The sequence below is a fragment of the Lissotriton vulgaris genome, chromosome 3_1 (assembly GCF_964263255.1).
Source record: "Lissotriton vulgaris chromosome 3_1, aLisVul1.2, whole genome shotgun sequence".
NCBI classification, from domain to species: Eukaryota; Metazoa; Chordata; class Amphibia; order Caudata; family Salamandridae; genus Lissotriton; species Lissotriton vulgaris.
Genome location: NC_141689.1, coordinates 1,805,473,115 through 1,805,493,087, shown reverse-complemented (window position 1 = coordinate 1,805,493,087; position 19,973 = coordinate 1,805,473,115). Strand labels below are relative to the sequence as shown.

General features: G+C 49.3%; 1 protein-coding gene and 1 long non-coding RNA gene across 2 annotated transcripts; one reads left to right on the top strand and one right to left on the bottom strand.

The window, feature by feature from the left end:
* The first annotated feature begins 848 nt into the window (after positions 1 to 848).
* Positions 849 to 11,392, top strand: LOC147728472 (uncharacterized). The gene is made up of 3 exons (XM_086963804.1): positions 849 to 948; positions 6,918 to 7,919; positions 10,401 to 11,392. Exons 1-3 carry the CDS (start codon positions 849 to 851, stop codon positions 11,390 to 11,392), a joined length of 2,094 nt encoding a protein of 697 aa, XP_086819930.1.
* A 3,340-nt stretch (positions 11,393 to 14,732) lies between these two features.
* Positions 14,733 to 17,517, bottom strand: LOC147728471 (uncharacterized). The gene is made up of 3 exons (XR_015309559.1): positions 16,416 to 17,517; positions 16,153 to 16,359; positions 14,733 to 16,096 (listed from the first exon to the last, which is right to left on the bottom strand). It is a non-coding gene; the product is annotated as an uncharacterized LOC147728471 (long non-coding RNA).
* Positions 17,518 to 19,973: the final 2,456 nt, after the last annotated feature.

The window sequence follows — 19,973 nt, the reverse complement described above, 5'->3', positions numbered from 1 at the left end:
CAAAATAAAAATCATAATTTTCCACTCCAGATGGGCACTTCCAGTTGCCCTTTGGTTTGAAAAATGCCACTGCCCCCTTTCAGAGGTTGGTAAATAAAGTACTTTCTGGATTGGAATACTATAGACCAGCTTATCTTGAGGGTATTGCTGTCTTTAGATTTACCTGATAGGATCATCTGATCCACCTCCAAAGATCCTGGAGGATCTCCAAGTACAGGCCTCACTATCAAGTCAAGTAAGTGTCATATAGGGCAGGGCAAGTTGGTATACTTGGGCCACCTTGTAGTTGAAAACCAAGTTCAGCCGTTAAAGCCCAAGATCCAGACAATTCTGGATTGGGCAGCTCCAATCACCCAGACCCAAGTCAGGGCATTCCTTGGCTTGACTGGGTACTACAGGAGGTTTGAATAGGGATATGGGTCCATTATGCCCCCCCCCCCCCACACAGGATTGACCTCTAAGAAAATGCCCAAAAATGTAAACTAGAAAGTGAGCTGTCAAAAGGATTTTGACACCTTGAAAGAAGGAATGTGCTCAGCACCCATTGCAGATTACTCCAAGCAGTGCATAGTGCAGACAGATGCCTCTAAACACGGGATAGGAGTGGTTCTACCCCAGACCAATGATGATGGCCATGACAACTTATTGCTATTATAAGCAGGAGGCTTCTCCTCAGAAAGCAGCATTGGAGTACCATAGAGAGGGAAGCCTTTGCTGTGGTTTGGTCCCTGAAGAAGTTGAGACTATACCGGTTTAGTTCTCACTTCCTTGTCCAAACTGACCACAGACCTCTTCCAGATGAAAGGAGAAACCCCCAAATTGTTAAGGTGGTCCATATCTCTACAGGAATGGCCTTCATAGTGGAACACAGACCTGGGACTGACCATGTCAATGCAGATGGCTTTTCTAGGTTCTCCCACTTAAAAGATGAAGACTCTCTAGGGAAAGGTTAGTCTTATCCTCTTTCATTTGGAGGGGCATGTAGGAAGGTGCCTCGCTTTTCATGGATATGCCCCCACTTTTTGTGGGATGTGATTTCGAACTGTAAGTGCATTGGGTCCCTGCTAACCTGGTTCCCAGCACCAGAACTCTTTCCCAAACACTGAACCACAATTGGCACAACTTCAACTACCACTGTAAGTCCAAAGTCAATGGTACCCCTGGTATCTAGGGCACTGGTACTGAAGAAGGTCCTCTGGGGCTGCAGCACTGGTTGTTCTACCCCAGATGTGCCCCTACAATACCAGTCTATTCTGGGATGTTGTAAGTGCACAGGGAAGCCATGAAAAGTGCATGGGCTGGATACTTGTCAACACAACTTTCCTAGCTCCATGATGGCTTCACAGATTTATAAGGTGTTTGATACTAGACATTCTGTTTTAATAAATACTCACTGATGCCAATGGTGAATTTATTACTAAATTCAAACAGGTGACCTTTATAGAGGGCCCCTTAACCCCTTAACCCCTTCCATGCTCATGACGGAACGGTTCCGTCATGAGCGTCAGTTGGCCTGTGCTCATGACGGAACCGTTCCGTCATGGTTCCATAGGTTCTTTAGAACCTTCAGCACCGCAGCGGAATTCGCGCAGCGCTGAAGGGATTAAAGCCTACCAAGCACTGGTGTGGTTCCCAACTTGTTTTCTCCAGCTTGCCACCACCAGACATGTTTCTGACCTCATGGTGAGAGCCAGTGCTCTCAGAGGACAGAGACAAGGCCTGCTCTCGGCGTAGATGCTTCACACCACCTCCAGGACTAGATGGCCTTCTTGGACGGGAAGCCTAAAAGGTGATGCTGCCTTTGAAATCAAACCCAGGTACCTCCAGATAGTGGAGGAAACCTGGCCCCCTTATCTGCTCTAGTTTCGGCAGGAGGAAAGGAGGGAAATTAGTTAGATTAGGAGGAGGTCCCCACTTAGCCTACACCACCCATAGGGCAGGGCAGGTGATGTGAACTCCTCTCCTGAAATTCCACCATCTTAGGATAGTGGAAAAATACCCTCTCAGGGCTAGAGTAGTGCCACTTCCCACAGGAAGTGGTCACTAGAAGGTGTAGACACCCTAAACGTATGTAGCCCATTGGCTACAACATGTCTCCCCTTGTAACTGCCCTAAATTCAGTATTTAGATGGCACCCCGAGACTTGAACATCAGAGTCGACGGACAAGAGAAGACCAAGCGTAAGAATACCAGCTGCTCGGGAACTGAAGCCCTGCTGCATTGAAAAAGGTGCTAAACCCTGCCTACTGCTCCCAGGACTCCACAATCGCTGCTGCTGCGTCGTCCTGAAACCGGAAAGGACTCCAAGAACCCCGGATCACCTCCAGCCTTCAAGAAATCACCAAAAAGCTCCCTTGGAGTGAAGGTATCACTCACCTGCACATCAGACACACCTATTCCATGAAATCCAGTTTGTCAACGTGTTCCTTCCCAACAATCTCTACACATCACCAAAGCAAGAAAAGGTACAACAGCTCCGGAAGGTCAGATCTGTCTCCTCACCAAGTTTGGAGACACCAGAGCCTACCGGAGCTGCGGTGTACAAATATCCGGGCACCGGACAACCAACAGCAAACACCAAGAAGAAGAGTCCAACCTGGGCTCCTAGTGACACCTCTCTGATGTTTATGGTCAAATTCATGGTGTTTGCTGCCGATTCATTGGAGAAGACGTGGTTTGCATCCTACATCTTCAATACTAACTACAACTCCCAGTGGCCCATGAATAACATCAGCAGATCTTGCGGAGGCACCTTTCAGAGCCTAATAGAAGATTAATTTCAACACGCGTGAAATGGAATTAACATTGTGTTGGATATGAAATAACATTTTCCTGATGCAGCTTACAGTTGATGAGTGATATCTTTGTGATATTTACCTCTTAAGTTTTGGAGAGTTAGTTAGTTTTTTTTCCACTGTTGTGATATTAAAAGGGGGGTCTTGCTGTTACCTAATGAACCACGAAAGGTGGGAGTACATTAATGCCTTCCAAAAAATAGGAATACTCTAAATGTGGTTATCCATGCAGCACAATGCTTTTCTTTTCATTTCTTAGCAGATGAATGTGGTGTGTGATTTAACTCAACCCCCCCTGTGATGCAAGATCATTTGGTTTTTGTGGTGGGTAAAACTGGTGTGTGTATGTGTGCAAGGTTGCAGGATTGCGTAAGCCATATAACTGAATTAGGTTTCTTATTCTTAGAGAGCCTTCAGAAGATGGAAGGCACTATCCTATTGGAGTGATGGACAACTCAGCTTTATTTTCTTTTACAGGTACTTAGAGACCTATAAAATAATATTAGTGTTGGGCAGTATTATAGGCTGGGTGGTAGTTATTACTTCGTCTTATGTTGTTTTTGTTTGGGTTTGTTGTTTTATAGGTCTCCCTACCTGCTGTCCCCATCTTTTCCTTCCCTCGCTTAATCCCTACAACCGTCTGTGCTATTATAGCTTCAGAGCGTGGGGTGATTGAGAGGTGGACCCACTTGAGCATGGAACCAATCCTGGGAGTTTGGAATAAAACCTTGACAGAATACGCAGCCCAAGAATGTATTCTCTCCTGATCGGTTCACAGTTACCCCTGCCTCAAAAAACACTTGTCTTTTTTTTTTCTTCAAACATTTTTTTATTTTCAAAAGTATAGATACAAGAAAAAAACTGTTACATAGTGGAAAATATAAGCACACTACAGGGAAAGGCATACAGCATACATTCCTATTGCAAACCAGCAATATATTAGAAAAATGCGGAATCTAGGATAGAATTAACAATAAGAGGAGGGCTGACTTTGGAGTTGTCAATGGTAGAGGTGAAGTAGGATCAAGTATAGGTGGTCCGTGCAGGTGTACCCAATAATAGAGGAGAGTAAGGCGAAGGCACCTTAATTGGAGTAGGAATGAAATTCCTGAGTGTGCAAGAAATTGACGCAAAAAATAAAGAAGAGGAAGATAGAAGGGATAGAGAGAAAGATAGTCATGTAATATGTGATGGCCATTTCTTTTTTAGGTTTTTAAGGAGATATAGTCTTGGAGGGTCTAAAGGTTTGTAAATGTGAGATATGATATGACCTGTTCTTTTGAGTTTCCTTAGAAGGTGGGGAGGGTCTGGATTGTGTGGTTTCATACACCTCATAATTGGTCTTTTATGTTTTAAGTAATTGTAAAATTCAGTCCAGGGGAGGTTGTGTCGCAAGCCCAAGTCAGCAAAGGGGATGGGGTTTATTGTTGTATCTAGGTCTCCAATGGAGTAAACACCTCTTTGGGTCAATTTTTTTCATGCTAGGGTTCTGCCTTCTAGTTTGATTACATGCCATGGAGAAGCCATGTTAGATTTGGCAAGGTGGTTGGACAGTGTTTTATTAACGCATAGAAGGGTTGATACCGTATCTGCTATTATGCGGTAAAAGTGGGCCACTGGTAGTTTTTGGAGGCCGCGGATAGTCAACGTGGATTTTAGTGGGCTAGGGAGAGTAGCTGGGATTCAATTTGGAGCCAAAGGTGGGAGGAGTTTGGGTTTTGTTTAGCCACCAATTCTAGGTGGCTAATAGGCATCTAGGAACACCTCTTTGTATCTGTGGAAGTCCGGCATATTTAGGCACCCCTCGTTTTGTTCAGTTTTAGGATGGGATTAGAGATCCTACCTCTTTTCTCGTTCCTTATAAAGTTCGAAATAACCTTGTCCACTGGGTTAAAGAAGGTGTTAGATAGGCTTGGGGGAAGCATGCTTGAGAGAAAGTTGAAAAGGGGTGCTATCATCATTTTTGAAGTGTCTGTCCTGGCCCCGTCCAAGTTAGGTGTTTGGGGGAGTAAGAAGATAACAGATCTTTAATTTGGGAAAGTGTTTTACTCTTGATGATTGAGACAGGGCATGGAGGCCTTTGCCAAACCAGATTCCTAAATATTTGAGCGCCTCAGGTTGCCATTTCAGACCTGAGCCGCCAAGAATTTTGGAGTGTAACCAGACACCCTAGAGTAGTTGTTGGTTTCTGCTACAATGTGGGATTTAGCTTTAGAGTAGATCAGAACGTGATCGGCTTAGGCTGCAACATGTTGCCTGTTCAATTGAAATTGGACACCTTTGATGTCGACGTTCACTTTTAGGGGGCATAAGAGAGGTTCGATAGGAATAAGAAGGGAGATAGATGGCATCCTTGTCGGTGCCTTGGGCTAAAGGAAATGAGTTGAATAGACAGCTGTTTATCCTGACTTTCGTCACTGGAGTTGAGTAGACAGCCATCACCATTTATTTTAATTCTCACCTAGATGGAATTTGCGGAGTGCCTCATATAGGAAGGTCCAAGAGACCTTATCAAAGGCTTTTTTCGAATCGAGAGCCATTGCCATGGTGGACAAGGACAATGGCAAAGCTTTTTGAAGAGTGTGGCAAAAGGGGGGCTTGGGGGAGGGAGCCGACCGCCGGGAGGTCCCCTCCCCCGGGCGGTTTGGGAGGGCTGCGAGGGGTTTTCTTTTTAGAAGTTGCCAGAAGGTTCTAGTTTTTGGGCTGGTCTAGTAGGACCAGCCAGCCCAAATATAAATTTCACAATCCCTGCCTACCCGCCACCATTTTAGGTTTGGTGACCTGGTGGCTAGGAGGGCTTTTAGCTTTTTGTCTTTCAGCTTTTTGTAGAGAGTATTGTCAGGTGTTTAGGTGTTTTGGCTAACCTTGTATTGTTTACTGTGGCGCTTTACTTACGAGATGGAGGACTACCGCGTTTTGGAGGCCATGCGACTGCTGTCAGAAGCAGGTCGCATGGATTTGTTGGTGGGAGGGGGGTCGGCGCGCCCCCAGCGCCAGGCCTCCGCCGGCGTGTCCGCTGCAGTAATGGCGTGTTCTTTGCCTAAAAAGAGGCGCTCTGGCCAGGTAAGTGAAAGGGGCCGGTCCCGTACGAGGAAACCGGCCCCTTCCTTGCAGGCGCGTGTGGCGGCGGGGGAGGGGGGAGCGCCGGTGGATTTGGGCGCTCCTGTAGTTGTTTTTGCGGGAGCGCGACCGGCCCCTTTAGTTATCCCGCAGTTTCAGGTTGGGGCGGAGGGTGCCCCGGCGGCGGTGCGTAAGGCTCCCAGGCAGCCGGGTCAAGCGCCTGACGCGCGTTTGTTTCCTTCAGCGGGGCGGGTGGGACAAGGCTTGGAGGATGAAGCGCCCGCTTCAGATTTCGTTGTAAAGGCCAAGCGGGGGAGGGGGGGGCGGAGAGGGAGTAAGAAGCGCTCCGCTTCTGACCCCATAGGAGAGCGCCGCGTGGAGCCTGAGCTTGTTGTGTCTGCGCGAGGGAAGCGCAGGGGTTCTATACAGTTGGAAGTTTGTCATGGGGCCCCTCAGCAGCACGATCTGCCGGATTTTAATGTTGCACAGAGTTTTGTGGCAGAAACACAGAGTAATGTTGTTCCAGGCGCTAGACTGTTATTAACCCCTTCAAACCTTGCTGAGCCAGGGTTAACTGTGGCTGATTTTAGGGTTTCCAGCCAGTCTTTTTCAGGTGGGTTGGGGAGGCAGGTTGGTTTGGAGCCTCATGCTGGCCAGGTTGTTCTTCCACATGATGTTGGTTCTGCACATGGGGATGTGGACAGTAATGTGGGCAGCCCGTTATTATTCTCTACCCCTGGTTCCTCTGTGGGTGCTGCTTTGTCTGTTGGAGGGGGATCCAGGGGGGAGGGTGAGTGGGCACAGATGGGTGAAAGTAGTTCTATGTCTGGTATTGTTTTGGGCCAGGATTGTTCACGGTCAGGGGGTTTTGTTTTTCCTGGTGTTCAGGAGGGGAGTGACCATTTGCGGAGGGATGGTAAGAGAGTGTCACGGGGGGGCATGGAGCCTTTCATTGTGAGAATAGTGGGTCAGGATCTGTACATGGCCCAGGGTTGGGGGGAATTGGAAGGGCTGGTGTGGATGATTTTGTGAGGTTTTCTCATCCTGATGTGAGGTTTGCAGGGGCTGTGGGTGTCTCGAGCACGTTTTTGGGGCGTGAGGGGATTTCCAAGCAGGTGAGTGGGGGGCCTATTCAAGGGGATGCTAGAGGTCCTTATCTCATGTTTGGTTCTCCTGGATGGGAGCATTTCGGTACGGCAGGTTTGGCACAGCGTGGTTTTCACAAGGATATTGAGGGCCACGTGGGGGGTGCGGGGGCCCCTCTTCAGGCCTCTTCTTCAGCGGCAGCGGGCGGTAACTTGGATGAGAGTGAGGATGAAGAGATGGTAGGCGACTCTCCGATTAGGGGAGTGCCTTTGAGAAGTTGTATTAGGGGGAGTTCTTTGGAGAGGTTTCAGGGGACGATTGTTGATGCTAATTTACAGAGGCCAAGGTCTGTTTCAGGTGTTGTATTCAGGGACCCTAGCACACCAGTCCAAACTTTTTCTTTTCAGGATAGGAATAGGTGCGGAGGTCCAGACTTGGCAGGGCGCGGTCCAGTCCCATCTCGCCAAGGGGTAGTGAGGAGAGTGCCTAGCGCGGCCCTCTCTGTTCCACCGAGGGGTCCCGCCGCGGCCAGCACACGAGGGTCTGGCGTGACCCCGCTGGCCCCAACGAGTAGCAGGTATAGGTGGCAGGCCTTGCCGGCGGCTATGGAGCTGCAGAGTCAACGCGCAGGGAGGTACAGGCGCGTACAGTCTGCTCCCCCTCCTGGAGTTTCAAAATCATTTAAATGTACGGTTGTTGATACCGGGTTGGGTAAGACCCGTGGTGATTTGTTGCATACCAGTGTCGATTCAGTGGTGTTGGACTACGATGAAGAGAGTCCTGAAGAAGGTGAATTGCGGGATCCGGAAGGGGGGGTGCCCTCTCATGTTTCTCGTAGTGTTTTACAGGCTCCAGTGGTCCAGAGTCAAGTGCAAGGGAGAAGAGAGCACGGCCCATCGAGTAGGGCGCCTCGCAGATCGGATGCATTGACCTCGGCGCCACGGGCAGAGCCATCGAGAGTGGTCTCTCTGTTGCCAGGTGAGCAATCAGCCACACAGGCCAAACCTATGATGGTGTCTGTGGGTACAGGTGGTGAAACCGAAGTGGTTATTGGTGATGGCCGTCTGGTCAAAGGTCGATACGTAAAAGACACTGCAGTTGGTACAGATGATGTGGTAGAAGTTACGAACAAGGTGGAAAGTGGTGTTATGGCTGGTGCTTCCAGCAATGTTAAAGAGCCAGTGGCCAGTAAGGAATTAAAAATCAAGAAATTGCCTTACATGGGGGTTACGAAACCGTTAGGTGCTCATTTAATGTTAAGTACCAAGGAACGCATTTGGAATGGTGAGTATGTAGAACTCCTTAAGCTACTGCACCGGGAAGTCCGGTCTAAAGAGGGGTCTAAGGAGGAGGAGTTTGAGCTGGCTAAACGCCCTAGAGTGCCTTTGAATATTGAAAACTGGACAGCTGCATTTTTGATTTATGCCAGTGTATATTGCGAAAAGTTCCCTGAGCGCACCGTGTCCCTTTTTAAATACATGGACGTCATTCGCAAGGCGCAGATCACCGGGGGTGGTTTTGCTTGGTCTCAATATGATGAGGAATTTAGGGCCAGGATGGCTTGGGATCCCGAGGCTAAGTGGGGGGAGCTGGATATGGACTTGTGGCAACATACAATGGGGTCAGCGTCAGGGGGGAAAACCATTTTCACGGCCAGTGGTTTGCCGCTAGTTTACCGGCCCTTTCAGGGGAAGCCCACCCGGGGAGGGGTGGGGGCCACTGCAACCATGCACTCGGGGACTGGTTTCTGTTGGGAATTTAAGAGGGGCTCCTGCACCAGAGAGTATTGTAAATTTAAACATGAATGCTCAGGTTGTGGTAGGAAACACCCGTTGTCCAAGTGTTGGGACAACCAGCCATCGGAGAGCCCACAAGGGAAGCAAACGGTTTCAGGAACTTCAAATACGACATCACAGTTTTCAGGGGGAAGGGGATATAGAGGTGCTAAGGGTGCTGGGTCCAAGGGCTCGTACGCCAGTTAGGTTAGAAAGGCTGCGCATTGCTTTACATGGTTACGAGGATGAGTCAGCAAAATTTACACTGTTGGAAGGTTTTCAGTTTGGTTTCCGGCTCGGTTACCTAGGCTCTCGGGAACGGAGGTGGTCTGCCAATTTAAAATCAGCTTCTGAACATGCCACAGTGGTACAAGACAAACTTAATAAAGAGGTACATGAAGGGAGGATGGCGGGCCCGTTTCATGATTGGCCGATCCTTAACTTGATTGTTTCACCGGTTGGAGTTGTCCCGAAGAAAGAGCCGGGACAGTTTAGACTGATTCAACACTTGTCATGGCCTGAAGGGTCGTCTGTTAATGATTTCATTGACCCAGAGGCAGTGTCTGTCTCTTACTCTTCGGTTGACGTGGCCATGTCACTTGTTGTGACCGCGGGCGCAGCCGCTGAGATGGCTAAGTGTGACATCAAGTCTGCTTTCCGGCTGTTGCCTGTCCACCAGGACGATTGGAGCCTTTTAGGTATACAATTCGCTGGTAAGTGGTACGTGGACAAGGCTCTGCCGATGGGCTGCTCCATATCATGTGCCTTGTTTGAGTGTTTTAGTACTTTTCTGCAATGGTACTTTTCCCATCAGTCCGGTCATTCACTGGTAACGCACTATCTCGATGATTTTTTCTTTGTCGGATCCCCGGGCTCCGCGGAGTGCCAGAAGGCTCTGGACACATTCCAAGGGCTCATGGAGGATCTGGGAGTTCCTTTGGCTCCCGAGAAAACAATGGGCCCTGCCACTGTCCTCTCCTTTTTGGGTATTGAAATAGATTCCGTGGTTATGTCTGCTCGCCTGCCCGAGGACAAAAGGGTCAACATGGTTGAATTACTGGATGTGATGTTGGCAAAGAGAAAAGTGTTGGTGAAAGAGATTCAAGTGCTTTTGGGCCATTTGAATTTTGCCTGCAGAGTGATGAGAGCGGGCAGGACCTTTTGTAGAAGACTGGTCAGGCCTTTGACAGGTCATCAATTGCCCCACCATCGTGTTCGTCTGTCTACAGGTGTTAATGAGGATTTGAGAATGTGGAAGTTTTTCCTGAATTCCTTCAATGGTGTCCCCTTGGTCAGAGATGTTGACTTTCAGTGGGATGTACAAATGTTTTCGGATGCTGCTGGCAGTGATGGTTTTGGGCTCTTTTGGAATGGCAAATGGTGTGCAGAACGTTGGCCTGATGAATGGTTGAATGGTGGTCGCAACATCACTTCCCTGGAACTGTTCCCTTTATTGGTCGCCTTGACTCTGTGGGGGGAGGAATTGGCACACAAGAAAGTGCTGTTTCGTGTAGATAACATGGCTGTTGTAGAGATAGTGAACCGTCAATCTGCCAGGGACGAACAAGTGTTGAAACTTATGAGAGTTTTCGTTCTGGGTTGTTTGAAACACGATATTCATTTTCGTGCCTTACACATTCCTGGCGTGGACAATGACATTGCGGATGCTCTGTCTCGTTCACAGTGGGGGAGATTCCGTGGACTGGCAAGGGAAGCAGACAGATCCCCGACTCCGATGCCGAGTCATCTGTGGCACGTCGGCGAGGTCGGGTCGTACAATTGGTGGTAGGTTCTTTGTCTGTGTCTACGCGTTCTGCGTATTCCCTTGCGTGGAAGGAATTCCTGGAATCTGGTGCTGTCAGAAGGGAGGATCTGTCGCGTCGGTCGGATGATGTGGTCAATTTTATACTGGGCCTCATGGATAAGGGTTTAACCAAAGTAACCATTGCTGGGAAACTGGCGGGAATTGCTTTCATGGGGAAGTTGTTGTGGGGCTATCCTCCATCAGCGGGGGAAATTGGTAGGAGGATGCTTGAGGGTTGGGCCAGGGAGCAAGGGCACGTTGGTAGATCCAGAGCCCCCCTATCTTGGCAAGTTCTTGCCAGGCTAATCACAGTTTTGCCTTTAGTTTGTTCAGATGATTTTGAGGCAGGTGTTTTCTCAATGCTGATGGCGTTCATGTTTTTTGGAGCCTTCAGGGTATCGGAGTTGTTGGGGTCGAAATATAAGTGTGGATTGTTTTGGAAGGACGTTTTTTGTTATGATGAGGGAGTTCACGTCTGGTTGGCCAGTTCTAAAACTGATCAGACGGGTAAGGGGAAAGGTGTGTGGTTACAGGCACCTGCTCCGAAGCTTACTTGCCCTTTACTGCTGGCGCGGCGCTGGCGTTCATTATGTGGGGGTGGTGATGAAGTTCTTGTTTTCCAACATATCAATGGCACCCCTGTAACAACTTATCAGTTACGAATGGTTTTGCGCAAAGCTCTACAGCACATAGGTCTCGATGGCAATCTCTATGGTACTCACTCTTTCCGAATAGGTGCAGCCACTGAGGCTTTTAACAGAGGTTGGTCTGAGAGGGATATTATGCGATTGGGGCGCTGGTCTTCCAGCTGTTTTCAGCGTTATGTGAGGAGCTCTGCTGAGGAGGCGCATGCGTCGTCCTCCTTCACATGATTCTAACTCTTTTTTCTTTTTCAGGATCCGTTGCTGGGCCTCGCTCCTCGGTGGTAACGGTCTGGATAGTGGGGCATTCCTTTGTGAAGTGGGCCAGAGTCCAGGCAGCACGGAGTTACTTTGGAGAACTACTTGGTTTCAATGATCGCATGTTTAACGTTATTTGGAAGGGTAAAGGTGGGATGCTCTGGAGAGAGTTAATCCCTTGTTTGAACAACAACATGGTGGGCGTTTATGCCCGGATATTTTAGTTATTCATTTGGGAGAAAACGACCTATGTGCTACGAAAGGTGTGGTTTTGCTACGAGCTATGAAACGGGATTTGGGCCTCATCAAGGACCTTTGGGCTGGGTGCCATGTTTTTTGGACAGAGTTGATACCGCGCAGGATATGGAGAGGAGCAGTGAACCCCAGGGCTGTCGATCGGGCTAGGAAGAAAGTGAATTCAGAGGTGTCTCGTTGTTGTAGGAGCTTGGGTTTCAGCAGGATTTCACACAGGGACATTAAGTTCGAGTCCGTTGAGTTTTTTAGGGATGATGGGGTTCATTTGTCCCGTGTGGGCATGGATCTTTATTTGTTGGAGCTCCGTGAGGTGTTAGCGCGGGCATTAATTAATTAATTAATTAATTGCAAGTTTATATAGCGCTAGGATCGACTCCCGGAGGAGTATCTCCGCGCTTCGACCGCTGCGAAACCCTTCCTGGCTTCCCTGAGAGATGGTCCCTTAATGGGTATCTCCAGGGTGAGACCAGGCATCCCCGGCGGTCTGGTGGGGCCGTTAGTGCAGATGAGGCAAGCTTATGCCCAGAGTTGCCGAGTGTGATCGCTGATCAGAGTGGGCACCGAGGCGAGAGAATTATCGAGTCCGCTGACCCTGGTCCAGAAACCTGCCGCGTCGGGAATCGAACCCTGGTCCCGGGCCGTCCTCTGCTCTCGGGTCTGCCGCCTCTAACCAGTGAGCCACACTACTGCATTGGCTATGCAGCATTGATTTTCTGGTTTCGCTTCGAGGGTTGGGGGGGGCAGAAAGGGAGGCGTGTCTCCCCCGCCTACCTTTCTGGGTGGCGGTGTTTTGGTGTATCTGTACGGTTTTAGGCAGATTGTTTGTTGAGTATTCGTTCGAGTATTTCTTTGACAAGTGCTGGGGTATGTTGGTCATGGTTTGACCGTTCAGTTTTGTGAGGGGGGTATCTGCAGGAGTGCAGGGTCAGGCAGGGTTTATGGTTATGGAGGACCGGACCGTTGTTATTGCAATTGTGATTTGACGAATAAAGTTTTAACGATGACGTATGTTTGATTAATGACGAAATGTTTTATTGATGATGTAATATTTTATTGATGACGTAATGTTATAATGCTGTTATAATGTTTATTGATGTATTGTTGGGAGGGGGAGGGCTCAAATGTTTTAGGGGTGGGGGAGGGTTTGGGGGGCTGAGTTTGTAGTTATTTATTTATTTAGTGAGGTTTAGTTTTGTAAGGCGTTGCCAAGGTTTGTATTTGTGATGTGCACCTGTTTCCTAATAAAGCGGCCTTTTACACACACAAACAATTTTGGTCTACTTTTCTCCCACCCCTCGCCCTCCCTCCCAAGGGGGGCTTGGGGGAGGGAGCCGACCGCCGGGAGGTCCCCTCCCCCGGGCGGTTTGGGAGGGCTGCGAGGGGTTTTCTTTTTAGAAGTTGCCAGAAGGTTCTAGTTTTTGGGCTGGTCTAGTAGGACCAGCCAGCCCAAATATAAATTTCACAAGCCCTGCCTACCCGCCACCATTTTAGGTTTGGTGACCTGGTGGCTAGGAGGGCTTTTAGCTTTTTGTCCCACCCGCCCTCCCCTTTTTATGTCTCGCCTGTCGATGCGCATGCGCATCGAGCAAGCGAGACTATTGCGACTTATCCACTCTTTATCTACACTGCAAGGAATCGTGGCGATTCCTTGCAGTGCCCGTGACTTTTAAGGTCAATGCGCATGCGCATTGAGCTTATGCGCATGCGCATTGACCTTAAAAGCGCGTGCGCGTGCACGTCCGTCTTTGTTTACCCGCTCCGCCCCCTCCCGCCGTGTCGCATTTCTCCTCCCCCTCCCCTCTCTTCCTTCCGTCTAACGCCGTCTGCAAGCCTATTTTGTGTGCTCAATCCCCCCCCGCGCCTCGCACCAGACTCCCCCGCCGCTCGCCATATGCTCGCTCGTTCCCTCCCACTGGCAGCCTGCGGCCACTGCTGAGAAGCTTGTTTTAACTTTGACTACCATTCGCTCAGCCTGCACGCTCCCTATGATCCTTGAAGGGACAGTGTATACAGATCCGCCTCTCAGTCTTGCTCGCCTTCAACATTCATCCCCTCCCCCACCACAGAGCGCGTCTCGCGGCTGCATGTCTTGTTCCTCCTGACTTCCACTTTACCTCTCCCAGTCCACAGATTGCATGCAGTGATTGCGGAGTCATGAAATGCATGCTACTTTGATCTATGACCTTTTTGAGGTGCTAATCAGGTCCCTTTTATCATTATACCTTGCTCATTAATCATATTTCCTGCCGCCCGTCAGGCTGCCAGAGGCCCCAGGCACGGTCTCCTGCTACGGTGTGCGCGCTTTCACTTTCTTTTTTGTCCTGAGTTTCGCCTTTCCTGGCAGGACACGCAAGCACACCACCAGGTAGGTTTGTCTGCGTGCAGAGACGCGGAGGCGAGGGGCAGTACATGCTGAAAGCGGTCGCCCATTATTTATTTTCATTTTCGTTACTGTGGTTACAATCTCGTCAACAACGTGGGTGCCGCAATTGAATCAAAAGTAAAGAAATAGGGGGAACATTGATTTCTATTTATTTACTTTTGATACAATTACAGCACCCCGCGCGGGTGACTTGATTGTAACAAAAAGTTATAAACTTATTTTCGTTTTCATTACTTTTGTTACAATCGCATCACCCGTGCGAATGCTGTGATTGTAACAAAAGTACATAATTACTGCTGCTGGGCGGGGCTGCTGTCCTTAGGCCCAGCAGCTTAGTCGGAATTTGCAACCCCATTTAGTGCACATGTCAGACAGAGCTGGACTGAGCCTCAAGTCCTGCTCGCTTCTGTATGAAGGCTCCTAGCTCCTGGCCCCCTGCTCTTCTTCTTAGCATTTCTTACAAGGTTTTTGCCATTCAAGTAAACTCAGACCTTTATGAATGCATCAGGGTTGGTGCTCTCCACCCTCTACCATTTTACCTACTCTCCCATCCATGTGCTAGTGCGCCCATCTCAAGGAGTCGGAGGGAGTGGTTTCTCTGCCGCTTCAGTGTGTCTATCATGGCTGGAGTCGGCGAATTCCGTGGGTGTGTTCTGTGTTTTTTTATTTTTTTTTAGATATTTTTAATCTGCCTATTCTGCTTTGCTTAAGGGTCAGTGAATTCCCTACAAGTATTCATCCTGTCCCGTCTTTAAGGAACCCATCCCTCTCTTGGTAGGCAGGGTTGCTCTGTGCCCACTTATGCCCCCCTCTTAAGTGGTGTAGGCTCCTTGTGACCCCCTTAGTCTATCTCTGCAGGGGTTCGGTAGAGGAGCGGCCCTTCTATCTCGAGGTCGGCTGAGTAACCCTCTGCCACATGAATCTGCCCACCTCTGTTGTCCGTGTAGTGCCTGCTCCTCCTCCGGTTTGCAGCACTGCACGCTCTCTTCATCCTCCTTTGGCGGTTGCTTGTCCTTGAAGGAATGACTTTGCTGATAACCCTGGATACTCTTTCTGTGGTTTTGCTTGAAAAGGTCCCCCAGCGATGCACCCCTCCCCCTCCACTCACCTGCCTCCCGGCAACAACTCAAACTTTGCTAGGCGGTGACAGACGATCTTAGAAACGGTTCAATAGTCACTTTTACGGCTACACACAAAGGGATTGTTCTATGCCGATCATATTTACTGGCCGTGCTGCTCCTGTGCACAGACCATGCAGTCCGTGGAGGATTTGGTGCTAGGAACAACGCATCGACTATTCTGTCCTTTTGCACAGGCCATCCAATCTGTGGTGAGCCGAAGGGCACCTCACCCAAGCAGTGCTGCCCTTGTGCACTGGAGGGTGGTGCAGAGTGTAGGACTGTACTTTTCTTGTACATAGGTCACATGGTCTACGTTTAAGGGTGGTAGGCCTGTGCACAGCAGTGACGAAACACAAAATGATGCCTTCTCCTGCTTCAAAGAATCACGCATTCCCAAAAGTGAGGCGGTCATTCCTTTTACATTAATCCACCTATATGATCTCTACAAAACACTACGTTTGCAACCTATCAATCTATCAAAGTTGTAACTTTTCAAGCATAGCCAATAGGTCCTGCCTTTGGGACCTTGTAAGTATTTAGCCTTGCAGCACATTATCCTGGGTGCCAGAGCATTTACTGTTCTTTATTGTGTAAAGTCCAGAACTGTGTTGTGTGAGCAGCAGTCACCGTTGGTATAACAACATAAACCTGAATTAAAGTATGCAATGATTTGTTAAACTTCATAAAGCACACTTGTGAAACCATTACTGAATGATGCCACCTCCTGTGATGTCATGTGTGGGGGGTGGGGCAAAGCGCGGTTGGTGTCACCTACACTACTCCTATGGTTTTGGTGAAGTAATGGTTGTACATAAAGGATGTTACTGTTGGAACTCGAGTGCTTTTTTGCAATTAAAATTAGTTGGAAAACGTAGGCCATGTTAGCTACATTGCTATGGACTCTATTTCTGTCTCACTCTCTCCTGCCCCTTCACTGTCTTGGCCTCTCCACTCTTCCTCTATTTCTGTCTGACTCTCTCCTGCCCCTTCCCTGTCTTGGCCTCTCAACTCTTCCTCTGTTTCCGTCTCACTCTCTCCTGCCCCTTCTCTGTCTTGGCCTCTCCACTCTTCCTCTGTTTCCGTCTCACTCGCTTCTGCCCCTTCACTGTCTTGGCCTCTCCACTCTTCCTCTATTTCTGTCTCACTCGCTCCTGCCCCTTCCCTGACTTGGCCTCTCCACTCTTCCTCTATGTTTGTCTCACTCTCTCCTACCCCTTCACTGTCTTGGCCTCTCCACTCTTCCTCTATGATTGTCTCAGTCTCTCCTGCCCCTTCACTGTCTTGGCCTCTCCACTCTTCCTCAGTTTCCGTCTCACTCTCTCCTGCCCCTTCACTGTCTTGGCCTCTCCACTCGTCCTCTATTTCTGTTTCACTCTCTCCTGCCCCTTCACTGTCTTGCTTCTGTTTATTGTATTTGCACAAATCTAATATCTTGGTCTATTCTTTTTCAATAATCAGGCATTTTTGTTTATTAGCTGTTTATGTTTTTGATGCCCCCTCCCCGCCGTGTCGCAGCCTACAGCAAGACTACGTCTCAGTCCGCCGCGAGCCATGCTCATCTACCGGGCTGCAGGCACACTGATCCTGCCAGTCATTCCCACAGGCCGGTCGCAGCTCCCTCGGTGCCGCCCGTCCTCCAGCTGCAGAGCACAGCGTCACAGGCGCTGACCGGCTCCACAGAGTGCCCGCCTGCACAGGAGCAGCTCACAGCCAGCGGCCTCCCACATCCTCTGCAGGGCGGTCCTTGCCGCTTCCATCTAGGCCGCGGGACAACGCCTGCTTCACATGTACGGTGGCAAGCCTATTTTGTGTGCTCAATCCCCTACGAAGCACAGGTCAGCTTCTCTAAATTCTAATTATTTTGTTTACTTTGATACTCGTAGAATACTTGATAAATATTTCTCTGGTAGACTCTGGTAAACTCTAGAAGATATTCTGTTCAACTGCGCATGAGCTCAGGAGAAGCTGAGCCTCCAGAGAGCACGCGCAGTTAATATTTATGAACTTTTACTCTGACAAGGTATCGGAACAGTCTTACTTGTATCTTCTGTAGGAAGACTCTAATTCTTGCTCGGAAAATCTTGCGACGCGTTTTTCTTATTTCCCTATCGAAACGCGACGTGAAGGAACACCTCCTATTCCTCAAAATGTTCAGGTGAAGTGCGCAGCTCTCAGCGCGCCTCACCGGTATCACATGAATCTTCCAATTGGGCTAGAACGCTGACCTGTTTTCTGTTATTGGACACTTTGCCGCCATGTTGGAATCCACCCTGCACCCAATGCTGTTTACAAAGTTTTGACAACGCAGCTACCACCATTCCTCTCTTTTCCTTCTGGACATTTTTCTTAGTATAAGACCTTTTAGCGGGGGACCTCAATCCCCTACGAAGCACAGGTCAGCTTCTCACCCTCAAACCCTCAACATCAACCCCTCACTCACCCTCACCCTCACTCACCCTCACTCACCCTCACCCTCCCTCACTCACCCTCACTCACCCTCACTCACCCTCACCCACCCTCACCCACCCTCACCCTCACCCTCACTCACTCTCACTCACCCTCACTCTCACTCACCCTCACTCTCACTCACCCTCACTCTCACTCACCCTCACTCTCACTCACCCTCACTCTCACTCACCCTCACTCTCACTCACCCTCACTCTCACTCACCCTCACTCACCCTCACTCACCCTCACTCTCACTCACCCTCACTCACCCTCACCCTCCCTCACTCACCCTCACTCTCACTCACCCTCACTCACTCTCACTCACCCTCACTCTCACTCACCCTCACTCACCCTCACTCTCACTCACCCTCACTCTCACTCACCCTCACTCTCACTCACCCACCCTCACTCACCCTCACCCTCACTCACCTTCACCCTCACTCACCCTCAACCCCTCACCCTCACTCACCCTCAACCCCTCACCCTCAACCCCTCACCCTCCCTCACCCTCAACCCCTCACCCTCACTCACCCTCACTCACCCTCAACCCCTCACCCTCAATCCCTCACCCACACTCACCCCCACTCACCCTCACTCACACTCACACTCACCCACCCTCACTCACCCTCACCCTCACTCACCCTCACTCACCCTCACCCTCACTCACCCTCACCCTCACTCACCCTCAACCCCTCACCCTCACTCACCCTCAACCCCTCACCCACCCTCAACCCCTCACCCTCACTCACCCTCAACCCCTCACCCTCAACCCCTCACTCACCCTCACCCTCAACCCCTCAGCCTCACCCTCACTCACCCTCAACCCCTCACCCTCACTCACCCTCAACCTCATGCTAAAGATTTACAAAAAAACCCATAAACAATTCTAAAAGCACTAACTCTAATGCTGCGAGACCTATTGCATTTCTAATGCTTGTTTACATTAATGTCCCCCTTTTTTCCCTCGCTCCCTCGTTTTTTCCCCATTTTTTGGGTTTTTTGTTACGTTTTCTTTTTAAAAGGCTGTTTTATGGGTTATCGGTGTGCAGGGGTTTTTCTTGTATTTGTATCCGTCGCTAGGAACAGGTGCTGTGCGGTGTTTTGGTGTATCTGTACGGTTTTAGGCAGATTGTTTGTTGAGTATTCGTTCGAGTATTTCTTTGACAAGTGCTGGGGTATGTTGGTCATGGTTTGACCGTTCAGTTTTGTGAGGGGGGTATCTGCAGGAGTGCAGGGTCAGGCAGGGTTTATGGTTATGGAGGACCTGACCGTTGTTATTGCAATTGTGATTTGACGAATAAAGTTTTAACGATGACGTATGTTTGATTAATGACGAAATGTTTTATTGATGATGTAATATTTTATTGATGACGTAATGTTATAATGCTGTTATAATGTTTATTGATGTATTGTTGGGAGGGGGAGGGCTCAAATGTTTTAGGGGTGGGGGAGGGTTTGGGGGGCTGAGTTTGTAGTTATTTATTTATTTAGTGAGGTTTAGTTTTGTAAGGCGTTGCCAAGGTTTGTATTTGTGATGTGCACCTGTTTCCTAATAAAGCGGCCTTTTACACACACAAACAATTTTGGTCTACTTTTCTCCCACCCCTCGCCCTCCCTCCCAAGACATGGATGCTGTCGTCGGCAAGCCTATCTTTCAGAAAACTATTTAAGGTTTGGGCGATCAGTTTTAGTATCACTTTCTCTAGTCTTTGTGTCAAGATTTTGGCATATGTTTGACAGTCGATACTGATTAACGATATCGGCCTGTAGTTTTTGACATTCAGTGCAGACTTTCCTTACTTTTCTGATAACAACTTTTGTGGCCTCAGAGGCCGAACCAGAGACGCGGCTGGTGGAGGCATATGATTGGAACAGGGAAAGTAGAGGTTGCTAGGGTGTAGGTAATGTGACCTGAGGTCGTGGTTGAGAAACCTGCGAGCGAGCAGACTTATAGCTGGTGTGTGTGGAGCATACCGCCAGACAATTTGGTGTCTGGATTGATGGCCAGCAAGTGGGGAATGAGTACATGGGCCGTGAAAAATGCCTTGCAGATCTGCTTGGGGGACCGTGCTCATCGGAGTTGCCTTAGGAGAGATGGGGGCAGAGGTGGGTGAGGGGGGGGGTAAAGATGAGAGAGAAGGAAGGGGAGAAGAAAGAGTAAGCGAAGGTGAACTTAAACAAAAGAGAACCGGAAAACCTACCCCACCCATTGAAATGCAGATGAGCCTCACTTCCTCATCCTACCTAGAAAAGAGGAGAGGAAGGCCATGAGAAGGCCAGGCCTAAACAGTGGCAGGGGAGCTCCAACCTAATAGCAGAACATTCTGGGGTTAGAATCTACAACTCAT

Bases quoted from the DNA above. Each gene is read 5' to 3' on its own strand.
- LOC147728472 (XM_086963804.1), top strand. From the start codon at position 849: ATGGCCTTCATAGTGGAACACAGACCTGGGACTGACCATGTCAATGCA. The intron at 949-6,917 runs GTTAGTCTTATC...TGAGGTTTGCAG, and splicing joins TGAAGACTCTCTAGGGAAAG to GGGCTGTGGGTGTCTCGAGC. The intron at 7,920-10,400 runs GTGAGCAATCAG...TCTCGTTCACAG, and splicing joins AGTGGTCTCTCTGTTGCCAG to TGGGGGAGATTCCGTGGACT.